Here is a 25,332-nt window from a genome sequence, read left to right as displayed (position 1 = left end):
ATGTTATCGCATGTAGATGCTATGATAAAAAATTGAGAAGGTTTCGAGCAAGTTGTGACGTCGGATGCCTAAAACCCAGACATCTACCTAGACTTTTCTTGCTTTTGATAATAACCTGACCGGCCATATCTATATTATTTGGCCCTTTCAGAAACTGAAGCTCAGCTAAAAAAAACTCACTCTGTTTCCCTCTCATTGATCTTGAAAGTGGTGAGAAATGGATCGTGATGATGTGGCTGGCTTTTATTAGTGGAGGTTAATTGCAAACATATATTCCTGACCTCGATCTGAGACTTCTAATTAACCCATTACAGTACGCAGCGGGATCTGTTCTTTTCATCTTTGGTATTAATATGTTTCTTGATTCGAATGGGCAGGGCCTACCTAAACCTTGGATCTAGTGGTATTAATATTAACTCCTTGAACGATCCTTGACATTGGAGCATGTACAGATCAGCGAGCAGTAGAGTATAAAGGTACTTCCATTGGCACACTACTACCACATGCCATGCATGTTGTGCATGCTCTCTATTAATTTGTCAAGTTAGCACGACATATAGCTTGTATAGACAGCGAATCGATCGATATTTACTTGCAGGTGTCCGAACTCCTGAGCTGACCCGGCCCGGTTGATGAATGGCAGGTGATTCAGCTAATTAATTCATTGTGATATGTGAAGAAAATAAAGCCAAATCAACTCTTCCGCTGAGGGTGGAGCTGAGGCCACCGACTAGCCAAATCTGGTCTGCTTCAGCTCAGCTCTGCTCTTGATCCCAGGGCTTCCTTTCTTGGCATATGGTCCGTCCACCGACAACAACCACATAGGCGTCGGTCCTACCTGGGGCGTGTGCTCAGCTCAGCTCGATAGATAAGGTAGCAGCGAACAAATTTGCTAATTATAGCATTGTAATTAATTTTTGGGATTGTGTGACCATGATCAAATTACAACTGCGTGATGGAATCCGTGTGCTTAATTCTATCTTGGTCTATGAAATAGGGTGTGTGCTCGTGCTTAATTACTCGATCTAGCTTCTATTAGTACTCGCAAGTCAGGTTTTCCAAGTCTTCTATGTGCATGACACTAGAAACAAGAGACGACGAGTGGTTCTCCCTGGGAAGAAGCAGGTTGTCGGAGTTGAAAATCAAGTAGAGGAGGAAGAGTTCAATTATCAATCTAATGAAATCCCTCCTTTCGATACTTCCATCCTTCCTAAGATTTCGACAAGCGAACTAACACCATACCTAAGAGATGGTCATAAGGAGGATGACCCCATGGCAAAAAGACGCCAAAAGTGCTAGGAAACAAATTTGGCATAAAAGGCCACATATATATGCACAATTTTAGTGAAACTGCTAGGAAACAAATCATATACATGCATGCTTTTCTAGGTGTGCAAAGGTGTCACAAAAATAATCGTGATGCATATGACATGAATATCACACAACAAATAAATGAAGGCATACACCATCACAAGTGATATGATATTAGATAAGCAAACTAACATTAACATGTCCTTACAACCATTAAGTACCAACTAAAAATCACACATAGTTCATCACAATATATAGTCATACAAGCCCAAAATATAGATAGAAGTCAACAAGAGATATAGATCATGATACAAGTCCAAGGTCCATACATAAATAGCATATAGATAAATGAGGCAAACATATATTTTCTCCCCCTCTGGCGTCAAGCACCAAAAAGAAAGATGTCATTGAAGAACACGTGCGCCTCACTCGTCGTGGTTGACACCGTCATCCTCCTGGGTCTCAGCGGGCTGCTGTCCACCGGAAGTAGAAGGGTTGACACCGTCATCCACCTGGGTCTCACTGGGCTGCTGTCCACCAGAAGTAGAAGGGTTGACACCGTCATCCTCCTAGGTCTCACCGGGCTGCTGTCCACCGGAAGTAGAAGGATAGGAGGCGGAGTAGAGAACGTCGAAGGCAGGGCCAAAGAAGTGACCAGCTATACCATAGGTGGCGGAAGCCCATCCAGAGGACGAGCGGCCACCAACACCCTATTGAACATGGGACGAGGCCTGTGGCTGCTCATCGGTGTCAAACTGTGTCTGCTGTGGCTGCACAAAAGACTGTTGAAACAACGGATTCCACCATTCGGGCTGCTGAGGTGCTAGAGGTAGAGGACGAACTGGGGACAAAGTCACACCTACGTGCTCGGCAATCATCTTGAATGGACCTCAGCGCGGTGAAGCTCCTCCTGGACAAACCTGTGGTGCTCTCTGTTGGCCTCATAGATGGCCATGGACATCCCAAACACAGAGCGCATACCCTACAAGAGAAGACCTTGGACGTCTTCAGGATAAGCTGCAGCTATGGCACAGGAGGAAGGCAAAGGCACAGACTGAGGCTGAGGTTGACTGGGCTTGCGGCCTCTCCTCTTTGCTGTCTCACTAATTCTCACAGGTCGGTAGGGCTCATGGCTCACTTCTTTGATGAACTCCTTCTGAGTGACTACCTCAATCATCTTCATGATATAGGGAGCATGAGTACATGACTTCTTAGGATCCCAAGATGTCAACTGAATCTGCCTATAAATGAAGCCAAAAGCACTAAAATCCTCCTCATTACCCTCCTAAAAAGCTTTCAAGAAGGGACCCATAGAAGATAAAATCACTGAAGCACCACCAATCTTGGGAACCAAAGTTTGCCGGACCAACAAATTAAAATAGCGATAAACCTTTCTCATGTTGTTGACGGTGTAGAAGTCATCGGCAGTAGCATCCTCATTGTAAGCAAAAGAGAGATCAATGTCACGGTGAGGGTTGCAATTAAGCCGATGTTTGTCTATGTCATCAAACTCAAATCCAAGAATTTTGCCAAAGCGAGCATAAGAGACATAATAGGGCTGACCTTCAATGGAGAAATGCATATAACCATAATGATCAGCTGTGGCCTTCTCATACCAAACAGTAGCAAAGAACTGTGCAATGACCTCATTGCTCCACGGATACTGCATGGTCATGAGATTCTTGAAATTACGCCTTTCCAACATTTCAAGAGCTCTAGTCATCTCAGGATCACCCAATTTGACACAATGATCCCAATCAATGTACTTCTGTAAAACCACTAGCTGACTCTTGGAAAGGATCACTGAATCATAGTAGTCCAGCTGAAAGACAGTCCCAAAGCGAGGATCACGAAAATCAGCATCTCGAGATTCAGATGGACATTCAAACCTTTTGCCAAAGACCTCTCCTTGGTTGCTAAAATAGTCCTTAGGACGAGGTGGATGAACGTCATCCATAAAATGCCGATCGCCCGGATGGGTGAACAATTGCTCAGTCACAGGAACCAACTCGACATCCACATTGGGCAAGTACAAGTCATCCGCTGCTTTGCGGAAGGAGTTCTTGCCACATCCTGCTGACACCTTGCGCTTGTTGCGTGGAGGCTTAGCAGTGGGCTGCTTCGCTCTCTTGGGGTGAGGCAGAGAAGCATCTCCATTACCCGACTCATCTTCAGGGTGAACCACCTTCTTGCGACCCATCCTGCAGTAGATAAAGCAAGAACAAGTATGAGATATGGCGCAAGATAAAGCTATTAATGGAGGACATGGACCAGTGGCGGAGGAAGGAAAAAGATTTAGGTGTGGTGAAATTGATAACATTGATATCAAAGATTATTTCTCAGTATATTGGTTTATACACATATCAGAAATCATGATCGTCATCTACTATATAAGTAAAAATATTTCGAATAATTAGAAAGATACAAGTAAAGTCAATATACTAATAAAGCATCCCAAGTAATGAAATATTGTGCAAATCCGAGTAACTGAACTCTGAATTCTGAAACTCACCAAGACACTGATGCTAAACTTTCAGATGCATGTTCCTGATTAATATCTGTCGTTCCTAATAATTTTCCTTCTTTTATTTGTATGTAAAAAGAAGGGCTCCCTATGTGTGGGATGTGAGATACTACTGAGTCAATCGAATGGACTATGACTAGTCCTGGGTTCATTCAAGGAGTTAGTAGTTTACTTAGGAGCCCAAATATTACTGATCTGCTAGGACATAAAGTCAAAATTAAAGCAAATAAATCCTCCAAAGCTAGACCTCGTCAGGCACCAAAACAAAATGCTGGCAAGTAATCATTTATAACTTCATTTTGACTTGAGGATTTTCGGATAACACCAATTACCTCATGAAATAGTGCCAGTCAGTTACAATCGGTGCTCACAGATTTTTTGATTCCAAACCAAATCACATAGGAATGCACTATAGATCAACCAAGCCAGCAAGACATAGATCATATACATACAGATCAGACAATACTGACATGGAATCAGTGGTGGACCCAGAAATTGAGAGCAGGGTATGCCCATGGCAAGAAAATATTTGGATGAACAATACAAAACATTCAGATGAGCTTAGATAAAAGATACATATAGTTCAAACTAAATTTGTTCCATAACAAATTGAGATTACAAAATATCGGAAGAAAATTACAATTAAATTTTAACTCTTCGATCCCTCATTGCTTGATAGCAACCGATGATGTCATGATCTTTGACTTGCAAAATTACAAAGGGAGGGATTTGATTTCTAATCACCTCTGCTCTGAGTTGAAGCAAAGAACTCCAATCGGCCAATCGGGTGGGGCACTGGGGCGGCGTGGCCGCGCGGGGAATGAGGTGTGGCTTGGCCTAGCCACGACGCCACGTAGGGCGCGCCGGCGACGTGAGTGTCCGCGCGGGCGGCAGGGGAGGCGTGGGCGGGGTGGCAGGTGGCCTGGCACCGCACATGGGCGGCGGACGAGGGAAGCCCCGGCGGCGCGTGGCGAACCCTAGCGGCGCGCAGGTGGGCGGGAGGGAGCGAGCGAGCGAAAAGAAACCCCCTGCGCGGAGGAAATTATAACGGTCGTTTCGGGGCCTCGTCTAAGGCCAACGCTCATCTACTCATCCGGCCACACTCACACCCACACTCACACACTCACACCCACACTCACACTCACACTCACACTCTCACGCTCCCGGCCACCTTGCCCGCGCCGCTGCCGCCACCGGTCCCCGCCCCCCCCGCCTCAGCCCCTCCCGGCCCCCGCCCCGGCCGAGCCCAGCCCACCCCGCCAAGCACCGCCGTCGTCCCCGCGTCGTCCCCGCGCCGCCCGAGCTCGGCCCCGCCCCTCCTGGTGACTATGAGGATGCGACATTCGCTGAAAGACCTACAGAGGATGAGCAGGAGGATGAGGAGGAGGAGCCAGAGCCAAGCGCTAAGGCGTTCTTGGCCATGTTGGATTCGGCACAGAAGTTCCTACATGAGAAGACAACGGTTTCTCAACTGGATGCCATTGGGCGCCTACTGGGGTTGAAGTCCCAGCACAACATGACTCGAGCCTGCTTCGATGCTATGATGGCAATTATTGGGGATCTGCTTTTGGAGGGTCATCATCTGCCGAGCAGCTTGTACGAGTCAACGAGACTCCTTTGGGCACTGAAGATGCCGTATGAGCAGATACATTGTTGTCTGAAGGGGTGCGTCCTATTTAGGAAAGAACACAAGGATGCAAAGTACTGTCCAAAGTGTAAATCCTCTAGGTATGTGGAGGTAGACAAAGGTGATGGCAAGAAGGAGCAGAATGAGGGCATCCCCATGAAAGTCCTACGACACCTTCCGATCATACCGAGGCTCCAATGGCTATTCATGTCCGAGGAGTCCGTGAAACAGATGACATGGCACAAGAATGGCATTCGATACAATCCTGACAAGATGGTACATCCAGTAGATGGTGAAGCATGGAAAAGATTTAATGGCAACCATCGTGGCAAAGATGAAGAGGCCCGTAATGTACATGTTGCACTGGCAATGAATGGGTTCAATCCTTATGGAATTATGTCGGCCCCATACACTTGTTGGCCCGTGTTCGCTATCCCCCTCGATCTCCCCCTTAGGGCCCTACTTCAACGGCAAAACATATTCTTGACGTTGATAATTCCTGGACACTCGGGAAGCAAAATGGGTGTGTACATGGAGCCTATTTATGATGAATTGATCAAGGCTTGGAATGAAGGCGTATGGACTTACGACCGAGCTACAAAGAAGAACTTTAGAATGTATGTTTGGTACCAGTACTCCATGCATGACTTCCTGGCGTATGGGATATTCGCCGGCTGGTGTGTCCATAGGAAGTTTCCATGCCCGGTATGCAAGGTAGCTCTACAGTTTATTTGGTTGAAGAAGGGTGGCAAGTTCTCGTCGTTCGACAAGCATCGACAGTTCCTCTCTCTTGACCATGCATTCAGAGAAGACACCAAGAACTTCACGAAAGGTGTCACGGTGACCGACCCTGCACCTCAGAAGATGACTAGTGCCCAGGTTCATGCTCAGATAGATGCTCTCGTGGTCCCGACGCAGAAAGATAATCCAAAGAAGGGTAAAAGAAAGAAAGGCAATCCAAAGAAAGATAATCCAAACAAAGATCGCTTTGTGGGCTATGGTGTGGAACATATGTGGACTCATAAGTCGAGATTGGAGAGGCTTCCCTATTTTGATGACCTTCGCCTTCCACATAACATAGATGTAATGCACACTGAGAAGAATGTCGCTGAAGCACTTTGGGCAACACTCATGGACATTCTTGACAAGACAAAGGACAACCCTAAGGCCAGAGTAAACATGGCAACACTATGCGATAGACCAAAGCTACAGATGATGCCTCCAAGAGACGACAAACCATGGAAAAGGCCTAAGGCTGATTACGTCTTGGAAAAGAAGCACATGACGGAAGTGATAGAATGGATGCAGACATTAAGTTTCCTTGATGGGTTTGCAGCGAATCTGAGAAGGGGAGCGAACCCAGATACTAGCCGAGTCTTAGGGATGAAGAGTCATGACTTCCACATATGGATTGAGCGTCTTCTTCCGTCGATGGTTCGAGGCTACATCCCTGAGCATGTCTGGAAGGTGCTGGCAGAGTTGAGCTTTTTCTTCCACCAACTTTGTGCTAAGGAGATATCTCTGAGAGTGGTTGAGGAGTTGGAAAAAATGGCACCCGAGTTGCTCTATAAGTTGGAGAAGATCTTTCCACCTGGCTTTTTCTTGTTGATGCAGCATTTGATTTTACACCTCCTGAACGAGGTACGAATGGGGGGGCCCGTGCAGAACCGTTGGTGCTATCCAATCGAGAGATGTCTAAAGACTGTTCGCTAGAAATGTGGAAACAAAGGCAGGATTAAGGCTTCCATAGCAGAGGCATTCATTCGTGAGGAGGTGTCAAACTTCACAACATCATACTATAGTGAGAACCTCCCTAGCGTGCATAATCCACCCCCTCGTTACAACGAGGACGAAAATGAATCGACCCTCAGCCTATTCAAAGGGCAACACGGGAGATCAAGTGGAGCGTCCAAAAAGTTCTTGACCAATGAAGAGTGGTGCAAGATCATGCTCTACGTGTTGACGAACCTTGAGGAAGTCGGCAAGTATCAGGGGTAAGTTCTCAACGAACTTGTTACATACTCCGTAAATTTTCTGCATCCAACAACCTTGTTGCTTGTCGTTGCAGGGAATTTTTTTATCAATACTGGCATCATCCAAGGCCACCTTCTGACCATGAACAAGAGACCCTTCGTCAACATGGTTCGCCTGATTTCATTACATGGTTCCAAAGAAAGGTACCTTCTGACCAACTTAGCTCGTTCTAAGTTTGGCATTCCTAGTTGCCTAATTTCATTTCTATCCTGCTTGATCTTGCAGTGCCAAAGTGATTTGTCTATAAGTGTTGAATTATGACAAGTGGCCAAAGGCTTTGACTATAAGGTCTCGTCATTTAACGCTTATGACATGAATGGATATCGCTTTCACACAACAGGCTACGAGAAGAGTCGGCCCAATGCAAGGATCACGAATACCAGAATATTTACGCCCGGAGTCGTTACGCCCGACGCTGATCAGGAGGACTATTATGGCACAATTGAAGAAATATACGAGCTCGAATACCATGGTGAAAAAGCACCTAAGCCTATCATATTCAAATGCCAGTGGTTTAAACCTGCAGTACAGAGAAAGTCCCCTAAACTTGGGATAGTCGAAACTAGACAGGATTCCTTCTATGAAGGAGATGATGTCTATATTGTGGCTCAACAAGCTAGGCAAGTTTATTATTGTCCATATGCTTGCAAAACCGACCCACGTCTTCAGGGTTGGTATATTGTGCACAAGGTATCACCACATGGTAAATTACCTCGCCCAAACGATGATGATTACAACTTGAACCCACCCACACATGACGGGGAGTTCTATCAACAAGACGAGGCGCTACCAGGGATGCTTGAGATAGACTTAACCGAAGAGATTGAAATGGAAGTAGACGAGGAATGGGTTGTTGACGAGGAAGCTGCAGATGAGGTGCATGATCCGAGAGACTTGAAAATGCTTGACGGACTACAACTAGGCAATGAAAGCGATGAGGATGAGGCTTTTGATGATTTCGTGGCTCTTGATAGTGATGACGATACCTATCATCCAGATAATCCCGATCATGAAGAATATTAGAAATACATGTAATACTATGTTATTTTGTAATTACATTTTCTTTATTTTGCATCCCTTGCTAAGTACTTCTCGTTTATCTGGACTAATACTGGTTTATTCTTTTTAATTGTAGGTGATGGGGCCCACTAGGAGGAGCTATCACTCGACTTACTCGAGACCGAGGGGCACGTCAACGGCTGAGGAGACAGAGACGTCGTAGAGGCAGAGCGGGCCGAGGGGCAGGCCTAGGCGGGAGCCGTCGACTGACCACGAGTGTGGCTCCTTGCGCTCTTCTAGGGACGACGACGTCTGTCTGCCCACGGTGGGCGAGGACGCCGTTCCGTAGATGTACGACGACGCCATTCCACACGCGTTCGAGGTGGGGGTTCCGCACATGTCCGAAGAGGGGGCAGGGGGTTCGGCTTCCTCTACAGCCTTGAAACCCTATAAGCGAGGTCCCAGCCAGCTCCCGAAGTGACCGATTCCTATTGACCACCGCCCACTGATTGCACCTGAGGGGGATAGGTAAGTAACTTCATATGTTCTTCATTTGATAGGTTGAAAAATCATAATAAGAGCTAATAATAACTATTGTTAACCACTTGTGCAGGAACTGGATGCTTGTGGAGGAGGGGGCCGAGGCTCGCAATGTCAATGGGATCCTGGAACTTCTGTGCAGGGAACACTTCCCTGGCCTGGTGTGGACGTCAGAGGATGAGGACCCAGAGATACCCTCGTTCGACCAGTACGCCCTCTTCCCCGCCGATGGGCACACAAACTTGAGGTGATTACGGAGTTGTGGGTAAGCCTTTCTCGCTCTATGGCCCTCAATTCATTGCATTCATTTGACATTCTTGAAATAAAATAATGGATACCTCGTGTCTTTATGCAGGACTTCTTCAGATGCCAGCCGGGATGGGAGGAAAGGGCGTATTAGGTGGCTTACGCTTCCTGTAAAAGGCATGTCTTGGACTTGTATCATGAGTCCCGCCTCTAGGCGCACATTGACTACAACGCCACCTACCGTAATAGAAGAATCAACAGAACTCAGGCAAGAAGAGAGACAGGGATTCAGACAAGGGAGCAGTACCTACAGGTAAATAGAAAACATCTCCTATTGATCTCTTTTTAGATTAACTATGCCTAATTTGATCTTCTGATGGCTTGTAGGTGATTCCGAGCTGGTGCGCCACCTTTCCCGATTGCTGGGCTGCTATAGTGGACAAATAGTTGGATGCGGACTGGCAGAAGGTGCACCAAGAGAAAAGCGAGCACCGTATGATGATGCCAGGTGTACCTCACCATCAGGGCAGTGCCAGCCTCAGCAAATACAAAAAGGCATATGTAAGTCTCCACCATTTGTCTAATCTAGCCGCGCTCAATTCTGCATGATTCCTAACCACATGTTATTGTCTTTCTCGCAGGAGGCGGCCCATGGTGGCCAGCCAATTGGCCAACTCACGGCGTATGCTCTGGCCCACATGGGCCCGGCAAAGTCCAACATCGAGTACAACCCGGATGCGGGCCCAGAGGCATACACCAACTCTAGCGTCCACACCTGCCCCAGTTCATACATGGAGGCGTCAAGGTTAGTCCCCGGGCCGGACTACGATCCGAGGACCGGGGAGTGCCTTGATCCTGAGCGAGTGATGAGGACTGGGCAAGGCAAGAAGCATGGGCAGTTCTACATTGGCGACGGCATCCTCGACATGGGCTCTACTCCGCTTAACCGCCTACGAGCAGCGAGCACGAGCTCTAGCGTGCCCATAAGCCAACGACCGACAGCGGTGGCGGCACTCCAGGTAAGTATTCCAGTTTCATTCGTCGTTCTTTGACTTTTACGTTCCTTAGCTCTGCATTATTGAAACATTAGGGTCAAATGTTGCAGGCCGAGGTGCAGCAACTTCGGGCCCAGCAGGAGGCCCAGCTGGCTGAGCGAGAGGCTAAGCGGGCCGAGCGGGAGGCCGAGCGTCAGAGGATACAAGCTTTGGAGGCCCAGCAAGAAGGTTTGCTCAAGTTCGTGCAACAACTTGGGCAGCAACAAGGTTGGGAGATCCCAGCACAGCTGCTTGCACCACCATCACCACCACATCATCGAGAGTCTACTCCAGTGAGTATGAGTACGGATGTTTTACTTTCTTTGCTCATGCTTAATGTCAAACCTAGTGATGGCCTTTGTGCCGGATTTGTTGATGTGTCGACCTTCGTGTCGAAAATGTGGTTGTCGGCCTTCGTGCCGACGTTTTTCTTGCAGGTTTTGGAAACCTTCCCGTGCAGGGGAGGTGCTGCCGATATTTTCAACTTTTCTTTAAACTCCTGACATTTTTATCTTGTCACTCACATGCAATCTCTTCTCTTTTTTGCAGCATCAATCGGGGGCAGCGTCGAACCATGTTAGAGGGTCGCCGGCATCGCACGTCGGGCCATCCCCACCTAGACACTCGCCAGGATCGCACCCTGGGGCGTCCCAACCCTCATAGTCGCCGTGAGCTGCCTGCGGAGTCGTTTTTATGTATTGAACTTGTGAACTTGGAATAGTGTGTACTTTTGAACGTGTGGTTTGTAATATATTGTGGATTTCGGACAAATTTGGTCGTTTGTGATATATAAATGTGGTTTGTGATATATTGTTGTTGATTTGTGGTTTGTGATATATATATGCTTTGTTGTTTACATGGAAAAGAAAAAAACAAAAAAAAGAATTTTTAGAGGTGGCTTCCCCGAGTGCCTGAGCTGCGGCACTCGGCAAAGAGGGTTTTTTTTTAAAAAAAAACAAATTTCTTTGCCGAGTGCCTGAGCTGCGGCACTCGGCAAAGATTATTTAAAAAAAATTCAAAAATCTTCCCCGAGTGTTGCAGTCGGGGAAGAAAAAAAAACAGCGTCGGCCGTCGGCCAACGGCGTCAAATCTTTCCCGAGTGCCAGCCCGGCACTCGGCAAAGCCTTCCCGAGTCCACGATTTTTGGCACTCGGGAAAGACGTCTTTGCCGGATGAGGATTAGCCGGAGGGTCTTCCCCGAGTGTTGCTGTAGTGAGACTAGGATATATATAACCTGAAAATGTGTATGTCGCCTCCACAAACAAACCTGTTGCTTTCCAATTCCCATCCCATACAAAGATGGTTGCCCAACACATCGTCGAACCCAGTCCTTGGTATATACATAGGGTTTCTCCCTCCCTCCCATGGTCCAAATCCAATCACCACCGCTGATGCCTCTCTTCTCTCCCGCGGTCGCCTCCTCTTCTCTTTTCGCGCTCGAGTCCTAGGTGGCGGCGCATGTCTCCTAGGTGGGCCTCTGAGGGAGATGCTCGCGCCGGGCCCTCCCTCCTCTGGCGGACACGCTCGAGCCCACCCATCCTCCGGCGGCCACACTCAAGTAGATCTCGAGCGGCACGACAGATCAGCAAGGAGGCAGGTGGCGGGGCGTGCTCGAGCTTGCCCCTTCTCCGGCAGCGGTGCTCGAGCTTGCCCCTTCTCTGGAGGACACGCTCTAGCGGTTCTGTGAGGAGGAGGCGGGGCGAGGGCGCTCCACGCTGGTGGATCTGAGGACGAGGCGGCGACGGTGGATCTCAGGAGGAGGCAGCGGTGCAGGATGGCGGCGATGGTGGATCTGAGGCGGCGACGCACATGGTTCCTAGGAGGCGGCGGCGCGTGCGGATCGAGCGGGCTCGGCCAGCGAGCTCTAGTAACGGGCTCCGTCAGCAGGTCTATTTTTCTTGGTTAACGGAGGCGGGCCTGTTGCCGTGATTTTCAGTGACGAAATGACAGAGGCGGGCCTGTCTCTGTTAAATGCTTTTGTCCGTCTCCAAAAATGGTTTTGGTAGTAGTTAAAGTGAATACAATTGAAGGTTTGTGCCCATTAGTCACAAGTGACTTTGAGTTGCAGTGTGAGGATAGCTACGCATGAGGCCTGAGGCCGTGGGTTTTTCACGCGGAAAATCATGTGACTTATGACTTGCGATGTCATGCACGTGTGACTGCCTTGTGGGGCCTCCCTGATAAAAAAGATTTTTTTATTATTTTTTGCCTGATTTATGATTTTTGAAAAATAATTTGTAGAGGTGGCTCGTATTTTCAACCGCCTCTATAAATTCAATTTGTAGAGATGGCTGTTGTTAGTCGCCTCTACAAATATTATTTCTAAAGAAGCATCTAGAGCTGCTTCTGAAAAGCCTCTCCTTTGTAGTGTTATCTACTTGGATTTGAATTCTTGATTTGACACTAGTGCTCATATTTTTTAGGCTAAATTGTGTTATCGTTCGGTGATAGCCGACGTGCTCATTGATTATGAGACATATGGGGCAATTTCATTAACTTTGACATTTACCTGCTCAGTCTCTTGAAGACGTAAAGTTTTGTGTGCGTGCGTATGTACGTGCGTTTATATAGAATGAGTGCATGTACATGTTTATGGACGTCTATGTATGTACGGCCTAATTCGCAAAAAGGGAAAAAAATTACTGAGGATGACACAGTAATCCTGAACTAGCATGTGCGAGAGCTAGTGCAGTAGTTTCTCTTTACTCAATCGGCGAGTCCGTCCATCGTTTTCACGTGGGTGAACTTTTGCTCTCTTTTCTAGCCTAGTACTAAACGGATGAGCTTGTACAGGAAAGTGAGTGCACTTTTGATGCTTAACATTGTCCTCATACATGTCCTGTGCTCTGTGCCTCTGTGCAAGGAAGGAGACATTAACTCGTGGCCTTCACCATTTCAAAAAAAAAAAAATGAAAATGTGGCCTTTTTCTTGTACTCACAGTTTCTCTGTACGCCCATCCGTATTGTACCTCCGATGTGGTGTACAGTTTTGCACTTTTTCTAAGTATGTGGGCCAAATTTGATAATTTCTCTTGAGAAAATTGAAGTTGTACTGTGATGTGGACGGAATGAATTAGCTCGAAAGAAAGCTGCTTGCATTGTTCGTCAACTTTATTTGAGTGCGTACGCTGTGCGTGCCAAGCCAGCTCGATCTGTTCACATTTTCACAAGATACATATGTGTACACCTACAACAAAACAAACGTGTCAACACAAGGACCACGTACATACGAATCACACAGTTGGTGGTCTGTTCACGTTCTCAAAGTTCGTTACACAGATGGTTCATGCAGTGAAGTGAAGTGAAGAGATAATAACAATGCACAGTTTCCCTTGCCTGCTGATGTGTATCCAAAGTCCTGCAACGTGCGTCATGCCATGCGTTGTAGGAGGAAATATTCCAGATGACAATGCCTCCTGATTATTATGCACTGACCAAGGTCGAGACGTTGACGGACAGATAATCTCTCTCTCTCTCTCTCTCTCTCTCTCTCTGTGTGTGTGTGTGTGTGTGTGTGGATGTGTGTCTTGTGGCTGAAAAGTAGATAACACCAGGTAGGATCCGGTATGACTATGCATCCTCATGCAAATCCTGCAGGCTCCCGATGAAGGTGCTGGCATGGTTCGTGTGGAGGAGCTTCAGCCAAAGCTCACTGTAGAGCTCCGGTCCACCCTCGCTAAGGCACATAGCGGATTATTATACAGGAATAGACAAGTGCATTAGGGTGCATTAAGGCACATAGCGGATTGAGAGCAGCGTTGGGCGAAGCTACTGTGCGGGCGATGGGAGCTGAGGATAGAGAAAAGAAAAAGGAAAATTGCCACCAGCAGAACAGTCATAAAGGCTCAAAATTCAGAGTTTGTTGCTGGAGTCGGACCAGTTATTTGAGGGCTAAAATAATAAGGGAAGCCCTAAATCCTAGACTTGGTTCCTAATTTGAGGGCTATTGTTAGGGTTGCTCTCACTAGTAGAGAAACGACTTTTGATCCACTTCGAAATTTGGCTGTAGTCCTGGTATTTTTCGCGCCCGGGACTAGAGAAACCTTTAGTTCTGGTTGGTAGCTCCAACCAGGACTAAAGGTCCTTGCCCAACGGCTACTGCGCCAGGCTTTTGCTGGAGGGGACCTTTAGTCCCGGTTGGATCTACCAACCAGGACTAAAGGTTTACTTTTACTCCCGGTTTGCCCCTCCAACCGGGAGTAAAAGTCTACTCCCGGCTGGAGGATCCGTCTGGGACTAGAAAGGGACCTTTAGTCCCGGTTTATGTCTACAACCGGGACTAAAGGTCCCCTCCTATATACCCCTTGTTTCTCTCCGAGCCCGAGTCACTTCGAGCTCAGTGTTCTTGCTTCATCGCCGGCCTCTCTTCTTCCTCATCACCGGTGATCACAAGATTTCTTCCATTCCTCCATCGATTCTTCGGTTCTAAAGGTTACCAACTTTATACTCTCATGTTTCATCAGTAGCTTATTTCATTTTGTGGACTAGATATATGTGGTTTGTTTTATGGTAGATTTTTTTTATTTGTAAGCCATTTAAGCTCAAAATCACTTTAAAGTTTGCATATTTGGATGAAGGAAGGTTAAAGTAGTTATTCAAAACTAGTATTGAGCTTTCATTTCAAGCATGCATAGCACACTTCGTGCTTTAGAGATATAGAGAATTTTAGAGTTTTTTTAATTTTATTTGTTTATAAAATGAGAAATTTGTATTATATTAAAAATGAGTAAAGAGAGTAGATGGCAACTGCTTCTGGGGCCTCGGCCTCTCATCGGGTTACAAAGCGATTGAGGCCAGACCTCCCTCTCATTGCATGTGGCAAGTGTGTGGAGAAGATTGTGATGGAGTACCGGGTGAGGAAGGAGTGTCCCAACAAGGGCCGTATCTTCTACAAGTGTCCGGATCGCAATGTGAGTTATTTTGTCGCATTTGATGATTATGGTTAATTTATACTTATTTTCATGATGATTGTGATTAAAGTTCTAATTTTTTATTTTAATTTCAGTAGGATGGCACTGGATGTTCAGGCTGGTACTGGGAGGAAGAGTATGTTGAACACGTGCAAAACTCTCTTGCACAGGCGGCTACGGCGGCTGATGAGGCAGTGATCCTGCGGAAGAAGCCCATAGATGTTGAACAAACGTATGATTTGTCTCTTTTAGTTGGGATTGGTCGCGAAATCCTTATGCTACTGAAGTGCATTTTAGCTTTAGTTTTTTAGTGGTAGTTGGGATTGTCTACATTGTAGCGAGACTTTCATAAATTAATACCTTGTGTGGTGGCATGCATGTCGTATAATTAACTAATTATATTTTAGGTTTTAATATGGTATGTATGTCATGTAATGCAGATGAGACGGCATTGGATGTACAATGCTGATCGCCGCTCCCAAGAGTTCATTGAGGGCGTGTATTCTTTCTTACGTATGGCCGAGGCAAACAAACGCGATGGTTTCATGTGCTGCCCATGTGCCATATGTAAGAATTTGAAGGAATATGCTAGCTCAAGGAGTCTTCATTCACACTTGTTGAAGTCGGGTTTCATGCCAAACTATATTTGTTGGACGAAGCACGGAGAAACTGGGGTTGTAATGGAAGAAGGTGAAGAAGAACAATGGGACGATGATGACATTATTGCTGAATATGGGGCCTTCAATGATACTGCAATGGGGGAAGCTGAAGAAGAGGTAGGAGCAGAAGATGAGCCCGCTAATGATCTTGGGCAGTCCATTCATGACGCACAAAGAGAATGCGAAAGTGAAAAGGAGAAGATCAAGTTCGAGCGCATGCTAGAGGATCACAAGAAATTGCTATACCCAACTAGTGATGCGGGGCAGAAAAAGTTGGGTACAACACTGGAATTGCTGCAATAGAAGGCAAAGAATGGTGTATCTGACAAGGGATTTGGGGAGTTACTGAAAATCTAAAAGAAGATGCTTCCGAAGGATAACGAATTGCCCGCCACTACGTACGAAGCAAAACAAGTAGTCTGCCCTTTGGGATTAGAAATCCAGAAGATACATGCATATCCTAATGACTGCATCCTCTACCGTGGCGAGGAGTACGAGAAGTTAGATGCATGCCTGGTATATCATGCATCGCGGTTATTTATTAAAACATGTTTTTGAGCTATAATTTGATGGATATTTGATAACTTTAGACCTACAAATGTCATCTACAAATGTTATTATCCTCGGCAACCTAATCGCCCGTGAGCTCACCGATATCGAGCAGGTCACTTATAATTATTTTTTCCATGAAATGAAATACTTAGAAATCATGCCTTTTATTTTTTAGAATTAGTTTTTCCATGAAATGAAAAACTTAGAAAATAGTTAGAAAATTGTAGAAAATCCGTACTAGTTGAACTTGTGGACTGTGTTCATCTCGGCGAGCATGTTCTCTGCCGAGCGGTAACGGACGTCAAGGAGGAGCTTTGATTCTACGAGGGAGAGCGGCAACGGTCGTGGAAGACCGTGTTCCCTTCCTCGTAGAATCGGAGCTCTTCCTTGGCCAAGTACGGTGCTGTCCGGTGGAGAAATGCTCACCGAGATGATCACGTAAGCAAGGTCAACTAGTACGGATGGTTATTTGTTGAAACATATTTTTGAGCTATAATTTGATGGATATTTGATAACTTTAGACCTACAAATGTCATCTACAAATGTTACTATCCTCGGCAACCTAAACACCCGCGAGCTCACCGATATCGAGCAGGTCACTTAGAATTATTTTTTCCATAAAATGAAATACTTAGAAATCATGCCTTTTATTTTTTAGAATTAATTTTTCCATGAAATGAAAAACTTAGAAAATAGTTAGAAAATTATAGAAAATCCATATTAGTTGAATTTGCAGACCGTGTTCATCTCGACGAGCATGTTCTCTGCCGAGTGGTAACGGACGTCAAGGAGGAGCTTTGATTCTACGAGGGAGAGCGGCAACGGTCGTGGAAGACCGTGTTCCCTTCCTCGTAGAATCGGAGCTCTTCCTTGGCCATATATGGCGCCGTCCCGTGGAGAAATGCTCGCCGAGATGATCACGTAAGCAAGGTCAACTAGTACGGATGGTTATTTATTGAAACATGTTTTATTTTTTATAGATATATCTAGTGGAGTAAAAGCTAGATGGCTGCCCCGAGAGACAACATGGATAAAGAAATGATGAATATTATCAACACCGGCACTCAATTTGCCGATGGTGACCAGCAGGATGTAGATGACGGGAGTCAATACCTGGCTTTTGAAGATAACCAAGAAAATATTGTGCAAGAAAATACTGGTGAGGTATATATATTTATATATATATATATTTGAATATTGTATATATATATTTGAATGTCTATCATCTATTATGTGTACATATGATATTTATTTATTCTTTTTTTATACGTAGCCCTCTGGATTGACGACCACAATGGCGAAAAGCAAAAATATTCGAGGCCCGAAAAAGCCATTGGAGGGGCGCTACATAATATCGGAATTCAATATCGAGACAGGCGAACCACTTGGTCCACATGCAAGGAAATTCGTGCAACACTGTGGGTACCTTGTAAGAGACAAACTTCCGATCAGTGCCCGTGAATGGAAGCAAAAGATCAACGAGCCTCATGTTAGTTTTGTCTCTGATCTTGATTAGAATTTAATTTGGGATGATATCCTTCAACATTTCATGTTGCAAGCGGATGATTATGATGATATCAACGATGATGAATTGAAGGAGCTAGTTCGAAAGTGGGCTATGAAGAAGATGGCCACACAATTCTAGACTTGGAAGAAATCCCTATACACAAAATACGTTAAGAAGAACCTAACGCCCAATTTCAATACTAGGGGCCCGCTCGTGAAGTTAAGGCCCTACTGGAATCATTTTGTACAGTACAAGATATCGGAAGAGGGTGAGGAACGGGTGAAAATGAACCAAGAGAATGCCCGACAGAAGGTATACCACCATGGCATGGGATCTGTTGGCTACGCACCGCCATTCCCAAGTGGGAAAAAATAGAAGCGGACATTCTTGCTAAGGGTATCACACCAGAATCACTCAATTGGCCCAAACACGCGAAGAATTAGTTTTTTGCTCATGGGGGGAGACTGGACCTAGAGACCGGGAAGCTGGTTCATGGCCCAAAACTCGAAAGAGCAACACAAAGATTATCTTATGCTCTACAAGCTAAAGCTATTGGTGCGTTCAGGCCCAATAGAGAGAAGGATGAACTGACGTATGTCATCGGGACTGCTGAACACAGTGGCCGAATGAGGTTTAGGACGGAACATTTCTTGGGAGCATGGTTTCCCTAATGACAGAGATACCTACAGAAGCCGGCAGAGAAGGAAGGATGAGGAAGCAGCGCGGATCAGCAGGTTCGAAGAATATGTTCATGAGTCACGGGAGGCGTTGCTTCAAGCACAAGAGCACGAAAAAAACATGCAAGCTAGAATGCAAGACGAAATCATAAAGCAAGTGCAAATAGCAATGAGTGCCCAAAGGCAGGCATCAGATCCAGGAATCAACATTAATATTAGCCCCCTGATCAGTTGAAAAGCAGCTGCGCTTCAATGGAGTTGCCAAATCAAGATGACGCAATGCTACGTTTCCCTGTGGATGATATCACTGCACCGTTTACATCATGTGAGCTACATATTCCAAAAGAGAATGCCACAATCATGGTGGCTCTCGGTGTTTTTTCTCCTCCAGATCCTACCAAGACACCAAGAATACATGGGGCAATAATACCACCTGGATATGTTAGCGTCTCAGTGGATAGAGTTAACAAATGTTTTAGTGATCTGGCTCTTGACATTCCAGGAGGTGATGGGGAGAAGACTCTAGGAGAAGTAGAAAAGACATTCATACTATAGCGCAAGCGCTACATCATTATTCTCGGGGTCTCTAGTCCACCGTCTCTTCCTCAATTGCCAGACAATAGGTGCGGACAAAAGTGAACGAAAATTTTTTCACTAATTTTCTATTGACATGCATGATTAAAAATAACAATTTTTTATACCTAATTATTCTTTTTTGTACTCACACAGCAGGGTCTCCACCAACCTAAGTCCAATTATCCAATCTCCAGATCATCATAGTGCTCCGGGAAATTAGGTGGCAACGCCGCCACCGCTGCCACCTCCAAGGAGGTCTCCAACGCCTCCAAAGAGGTCTTCAACGGCTTCCCCGCCTCCCTTGTTGACTAAAAAGAAGCCAACTCCTAAGAGGTCCACTGCGCAAACGAAGCCGTTGACCCACTAGCCGATAAAGAAGAAAGCCTCATCTAATCCAATTATTCCCCAAAAACTGTCTTACGAGAAAAGTGAAAAAGAATTAAATGCCGCAGTACAAAAAGATGTGGACAGTTTCTTCGAAAAAGTGAAAAAGCAACGAGAAGCGAGGGAGAACCCGAAGAAACCGTACTTCTACCTACCTCCAGATCTTCTAAGAAAGAAGATGGACCAGAAAAAGCGGGAATCTCAAAAGACCCTACCAAAATCGGACTATGACTGCTCTCTCACCAAGTCATTTGAGGCGGCGTAGAAAAAGACTAGACCAGGGAAAGGTGTTGCACAACTCGGACAACAATCGTAACAATCAGTCCCCCCTCTTGTCGTTTGTAATGAATATAGTTCAAACTTAGACTTAGACGTTGATTTTGAGGAGCTGGCTCGGTTTTATGAGGAAACTGGTTTGGACCTTGCCCAAGTGCTCGCTAAAGGACCATCTGCTCCGAAAGTGGATCCTTGAAAGAAATTTGAACATGGAAAGAGTCTATACAACCCTGAGACCTTAGGTGAACTGGGTACGCAAATGGACCTACTAAACAAGTGGTACATGGCGGCGTGTGAATGGGGAGAGGCCTTTGTTCCTGTCAGAGTTAGAAACCAACATTACTTCCGTAGCGATGACGTTATATATATCGAGTTTGTAGAATTACACCAACTATGCTACCTGGACTCTCTCGACAAAAGTCTCATTAGCTGCTATTGTCTGTAAGTGTGATTATTTTCTACTATTAAAGTGTATATATATAAAGCTACATGTATATATATAAATTATATATCCTCACACTATATTTTTATATATGCAGATATAGATGACAGAACTCAAAAAGAGAAAGGATAATGATGTTGGTTTCGTTGATCCAAATGTCGTATTCAAACACCCTAATCCCCCGCCTCAATGGAAAGCTGAACTCGAGAAAAATCTCATGAGGTTCTTAGTGAACCAACAAAACAAGAACATACTCTTCCCCTACAACTTCAAGTAAGTGTTAAATAATTAATGTCAATAATATGGACATTTGTTCAATTATTTGCTTACTAGCTAAGCTATCTCCCATATATATATATATGTTGACTCTAGTTAATGTCGATCATATTTGTGTATAAAAACATATGCAGCAATCACTGGATATTGATGGTCATCAATATGGTCAATAGTCGGTTGAGCATCTTAAACTCGTTAAGAAAAAAGCAAACAGAGTACCAAGACATGATAGATATTATCCAAAGGTAATTTGGTCTCTCTAGCAAATATATATACCCCGATCTCTTAACTACAACAATTATTAAAGGCTAAATTTATTTTTTATTTTATTGGGCGCGGTGTTTGGAAAAGTTTCATTAAGGAACACCACATGAAACATTGCAAAGCGCCACTGGATGTAATCGCACATAAAGTAAGTACTAGCTACATTTTTATATATATAATTCAATTAACACCATGCATGCTTTCAATTCACCGGATCTTTTTTCTTGTAAAAGTGGGTTCTGAGGCAAGAACAGGGGAACAACTACTACGGATACTATGTTTGCGAGTTCATCATGGCGTACGCAAAAAGAACTCCTGAAGAGATCCTCAAAGTACGTTATATAAATATATTCATATATTCACAATTTCTTTTGTTGCTCATATATATAAGTAATCACGTGACCAACACATATATATATTAATACTTTTCCTTTAACTTTTATTGAAGACTCTATGGTTGAAGGAAAAAGTCATACGACATGACCAACTAAAAGCAATTCAAGAGACCAAAGCAGGATTTCTTAATAACCAGGTCCTCAACCCCGCCGGCGAGTTCTACAATGGCATCAACGAAACATGGAAGCCAAACCAGATAGAGTGAATTTGTTATGCCAAGGATATGATAGAATATACAATGCAAGCTTTATTTGTAATATATATATATATATATATATATATATATATATATATATATATATATATATATATATATATATATATATATATATATACACACACACACACATATTATATGTACATAAAATAACGTACAATATATGTATATGCATGTAATATATACGTTAGTTTCATACTTTAGTTTGTACAAAATGTTCGAACATTATAAATGTGTAGAATACGTATATTACTAGAATGCGTATTCGAAAACCAAAACGAATCATCAATTGAAAATAGAAATAAAAAAAAGAAAAAAAGAAAATCTTTAGTCCCGGTTGGTAATACGAACCGGGACTAAAGGGCCGCCCCACGTGGCCAGGCCGGGAGACCTCTTTAGTCCCGGTTGGTCTTACCAACCGGGACTAAACGAGAAGCCGGGACTAAACGAGGGGCCCTTTAGTCCCGGATTCATGCTCCCGGTTGGGAAACCGGGACTGAAGGGGTTTCCCAACTAGGAGTAAAGCCCGTTTCTGTACTAGTGTCTTATTATTAGTTTAACGGATGTAATTCACTTTGTTTGGACAAACTTTTGACAAGAATTTTTTTATTAATACTATTTGTTTTAAATTATAAGACGTTGTACATAGCTTTTGGTATGTACCAAGATATATGTTATGTCAAGATATCCCTAAATAAATTAATTTCTAGAACCCCGTTTATACAGGAATAGACAAGTGCATTAGGGTGCGTTTGGAACAAAAAGATTTTTGAAGGAAAATAGTTGGAATCTAAAAACAAAGGAAATGAAGTTAACTGATCGTTTGGAACATAGGAAGTTTTACTGTAGTCAGATGCTGATTTCACAAAATAAAAAATATATTGGGTCTCTGGTTTTCGAAAGATCCGACTTTGATTTATAATAAGGAGAGATTAGCAAACAACTGGTACATGCACGAGTGGCACGACCAGCCGCAGCCTAGGCACCAAATTTGCTGTTTGGAACAAGGGAATCACTCAACCCTTTCCTCTGGAATCCTTTAGCCAGATGCTCATTTCACAGGAAAACAAAAATCCACTGCTACCTCTGGTTTTGTCTCCGCCGCGGAAGTCCGAGGCAGCAGCCAACAACGTTGGATGCTGATTGGCTTTGCTTGGCACTTTGGCAAGGCTGATTGAAGAGGACCCACGTACAACTACCAAATTAGTTCTAATTTATCCTCGTTAATGTTTTTTTTTTATTCCTACGTTCCAAACACCTCTTCTTATATTTTTCTATATTTTTCTGTTCCTCTGTTTTGCCACTTTATTCCTATCTTTTTCCTCCGTTTTCTCCCATTCCTCTGTTTTGCATTCCTTCGTTCCAAACAGGCCCTCAAAGTTCGATATACAGATGGTCCATGTGGTGAAGTGAAGTGAAGAGATAACAACAATGCACAGTTCCCTTGCCTGCTGATGTGCATCCAAAGTCCTGCAACGTGCGTCATGCCATGCGTTGTAGGAGGAAATATTCCAGATGACAATGCCTCCTGATTATTATGCACTGACCAAGGTCGAGACGTTGACGGACAGATAATCTCTCTCTCTCTCTCTCTCTCTCTCTGTGTGTGTGTGTGTGGATGTGTGTCTTGAGTTGTTCACCATGAAATGCATGCATACAATAACCAGCACCACACCAGATAAGAAGTATCGGACGTAAGTCATGTAATTTTTACTCTCTCCATTCTAAATTATACTTGAACATATTTTAGGTTTGCTAGCTAAGTCAAACCTCTTCGATTTTGACCACGTGTATACAGAAACACACCAACATCAATGTTAACATCAAGAACATCATGTTCGTTTCATTAAATCCTCTATGAATTGTGTTTTGATTGATTGAAGATTTAGTTGAACTTATAGATGGTAATATATTTTTCTGAGAACTTGTGTTAAAATTAGAGAAGAGTTTGATTATGAGAAAATCAAAGTGAGCTATAATTTGGAATAGAGTATATATGTAAGAGATTTTACCGATTTCGTCATGGCCTTGGAAGACGTAGGCTGGTACACGTTACATCATGGACAAGTAGGACAGACAGACATAGGGTTGTCACATACTACATGGCAGTTTAGTCACGCATATTAAGCTAGCTGCCGGTGGGATGACTGATCATGCCGCATGGAATTCGTGCGTGAAACGATAATATAGGTTAGACGAATCCATTTGCCAATGAAATATACGACGAAGATGCATGACTTTGAGTAACGCTAAACCATCGTTTTCAGGCGCTGCACTTTTGCACTTTTCCAGACGAAATGGGAGAAGTTTTCCAGGAATTTTTGTTCACTTTTGCTGCACTAATAGTAATAGATGTAGTTCTAGATCCAAATTTGATCGCCATTCAAAATTTAACTAATAGACCATTAAAATCAAGGCATGGGTGCTAAATAATTGAAGAATCTTGTTCCCTAACTAAATGTATCCTAGAAACTCCAAATATTTGCTTCCTCTACAGATCGCTTGGACAAACCAGGATTCCAGTTCAGCTTATTCCTCCTTCCATTGAGCCGGATGCAGGTTCTGACAACCACTCCAAAGTGCGACCAAACCCCAGACCTTGCGAGAGCAGGGACACTCTCTAAAAATAGGTGTTGCGCTGTCTCGACATTCCTTTCACACAAAGCACAAAAATAGTTACTTTTCCATTCCCGAATCGGAGCTGTAGACGCGCCGATGTCCACAATTTTTCTTGGAGGGGCCAGAGGAAGAATTTGCATCTCAGAGGTGCCCATACTTTCCAGATCAGTTTTGGGAAGTTTGATCGAGTTAATTTGCCCTTCGAATTGGATGTTGTAAGCTGATTTGACCGTGTACTTGCCTGAGCTTTCCGAAGTCCAAACAATCATATCTTCTTCCGTATCATTGAATTCTAATCAAAGTTTTAAATCTCCGGCTATAGCTTAGCCGGAGATAGCTGCTCCACAAGGAAAAAGCTAAGATATGCAATTTTTTGCGCTATGGAATGAAAACAGCTATTAGCTGGAGATATCTGGAGATAGCCGCTACAAATGGACTCAATTTAGCGGCAGGCCGATTTTTTCGCCGGCCCAGCAGGAGCCCCCACTGGCCCACCCCCACCATAAGTCCATAACCCAGCGCCACCCTAGCTCCCTCTCTCTCTCTCTCTCGGTCTTCTGCGGCGCAGAAAAGGAGGCGGCGCTTCGATGGCGTCGTCTGCGCTTCGTCGGCGGCGGCGGCGGCGGAGAGAGGGCCCCAAGCGGCGCGGCCCCCTGTCCAACTCCAAGGTGCCACCCCCAAGCGCCGCAACGAGTCGAAGCTTCAAGCGGCGTGGCCAGGCGGAGATCCAAGTGGCAGCGGTGACGGCGAGGGGCCCAAGCGACGGCGCCGGCGGCGAGAGGGCCCAAGCGGCGCGGCCCTCTGTGCAACTCCAAGGTGCCCCCCCCCCCCAAGCGGCACAGCGAGCCGGAGCTTCAAGCGGCGCGGCCAGGCGGAGATCCAAGCGACGGCGGCGACGGCAAGGGGGCCCCAAGCCGCGTGGCCAGCCGGAGATCCTCTTCCCCAACCCTAAGTAGCTTCCTCTTCAATTCATCTTCAGTTCTTCGGTTCATCTTCAGTGGCAGCGGCTTCATCTTCAATTTTCTTTCTTTTTTTTTGCAAAAACAGCTAAATGTCATAGCTGCAGCTATCTTCCGCTATAGCTACGCTTAACTGTTGGGAAGGCCAGCAGCTAAGAGGCGTAGCCGGCGATTTAAAACATTGATTCTAATTGAGCTGACTGTATTGCTCTCCAAAGCTTGAAGTACTAACCCAGCAGCTCTGGGGTGAGGTCGTGAGCAATGTCACCAATCCATCTTCCACCTAGTATCGCATCTCGTACT

General features: G+C 45.0%; 1 protein-coding gene and 1 pseudogene across 1 annotated transcript; one reads left to right on the top strand and one right to left on the bottom strand.

Annotated features, from left to right (window-relative positions):
* Positions 1–1,880: 1,880 nt before the first annotated feature.
* On the bottom strand, positions 1,881–3,511 carry LOC136503055 (uncharacterized; annotated as a pseudogene).
* A 6,265-nt stretch (positions 3,512–9,776) lies between these two features.
* Positions 9,777–11,116, top strand: LOC136502753 (uncharacterized). The gene is made up of 4 exons (XM_066498005.1): positions 9,777–9,842; positions 9,923–10,300; positions 10,387–10,608; positions 10,865–11,116. The coding sequence occupies exons 1-4, from the start codon at positions 9,777–9,779 to the stop codon at positions 10,976–10,978; spliced, it is 780 nt and encodes a 259-aa protein (XP_066354102.1). The 3' UTR covers positions 10,979–11,116.
* Positions 11,117–25,332: the final 14,216 nt, after the last annotated feature.

Source organism: Miscanthus floridulus, chromosome 14 (assembly GCF_019320115.1).
Source record: "Miscanthus floridulus cultivar M001 chromosome 14, ASM1932011v1, whole genome shotgun sequence".
NCBI lineage: Eukaryota > Viridiplantae > Streptophyta > Magnoliopsida > Poales > Poaceae > Miscanthus > Miscanthus floridulus.
The sequence above is the reverse complement of the archived record's forward strand: the minus strand, read 5'-3'. Positions and strand labels throughout refer to the sequence as shown.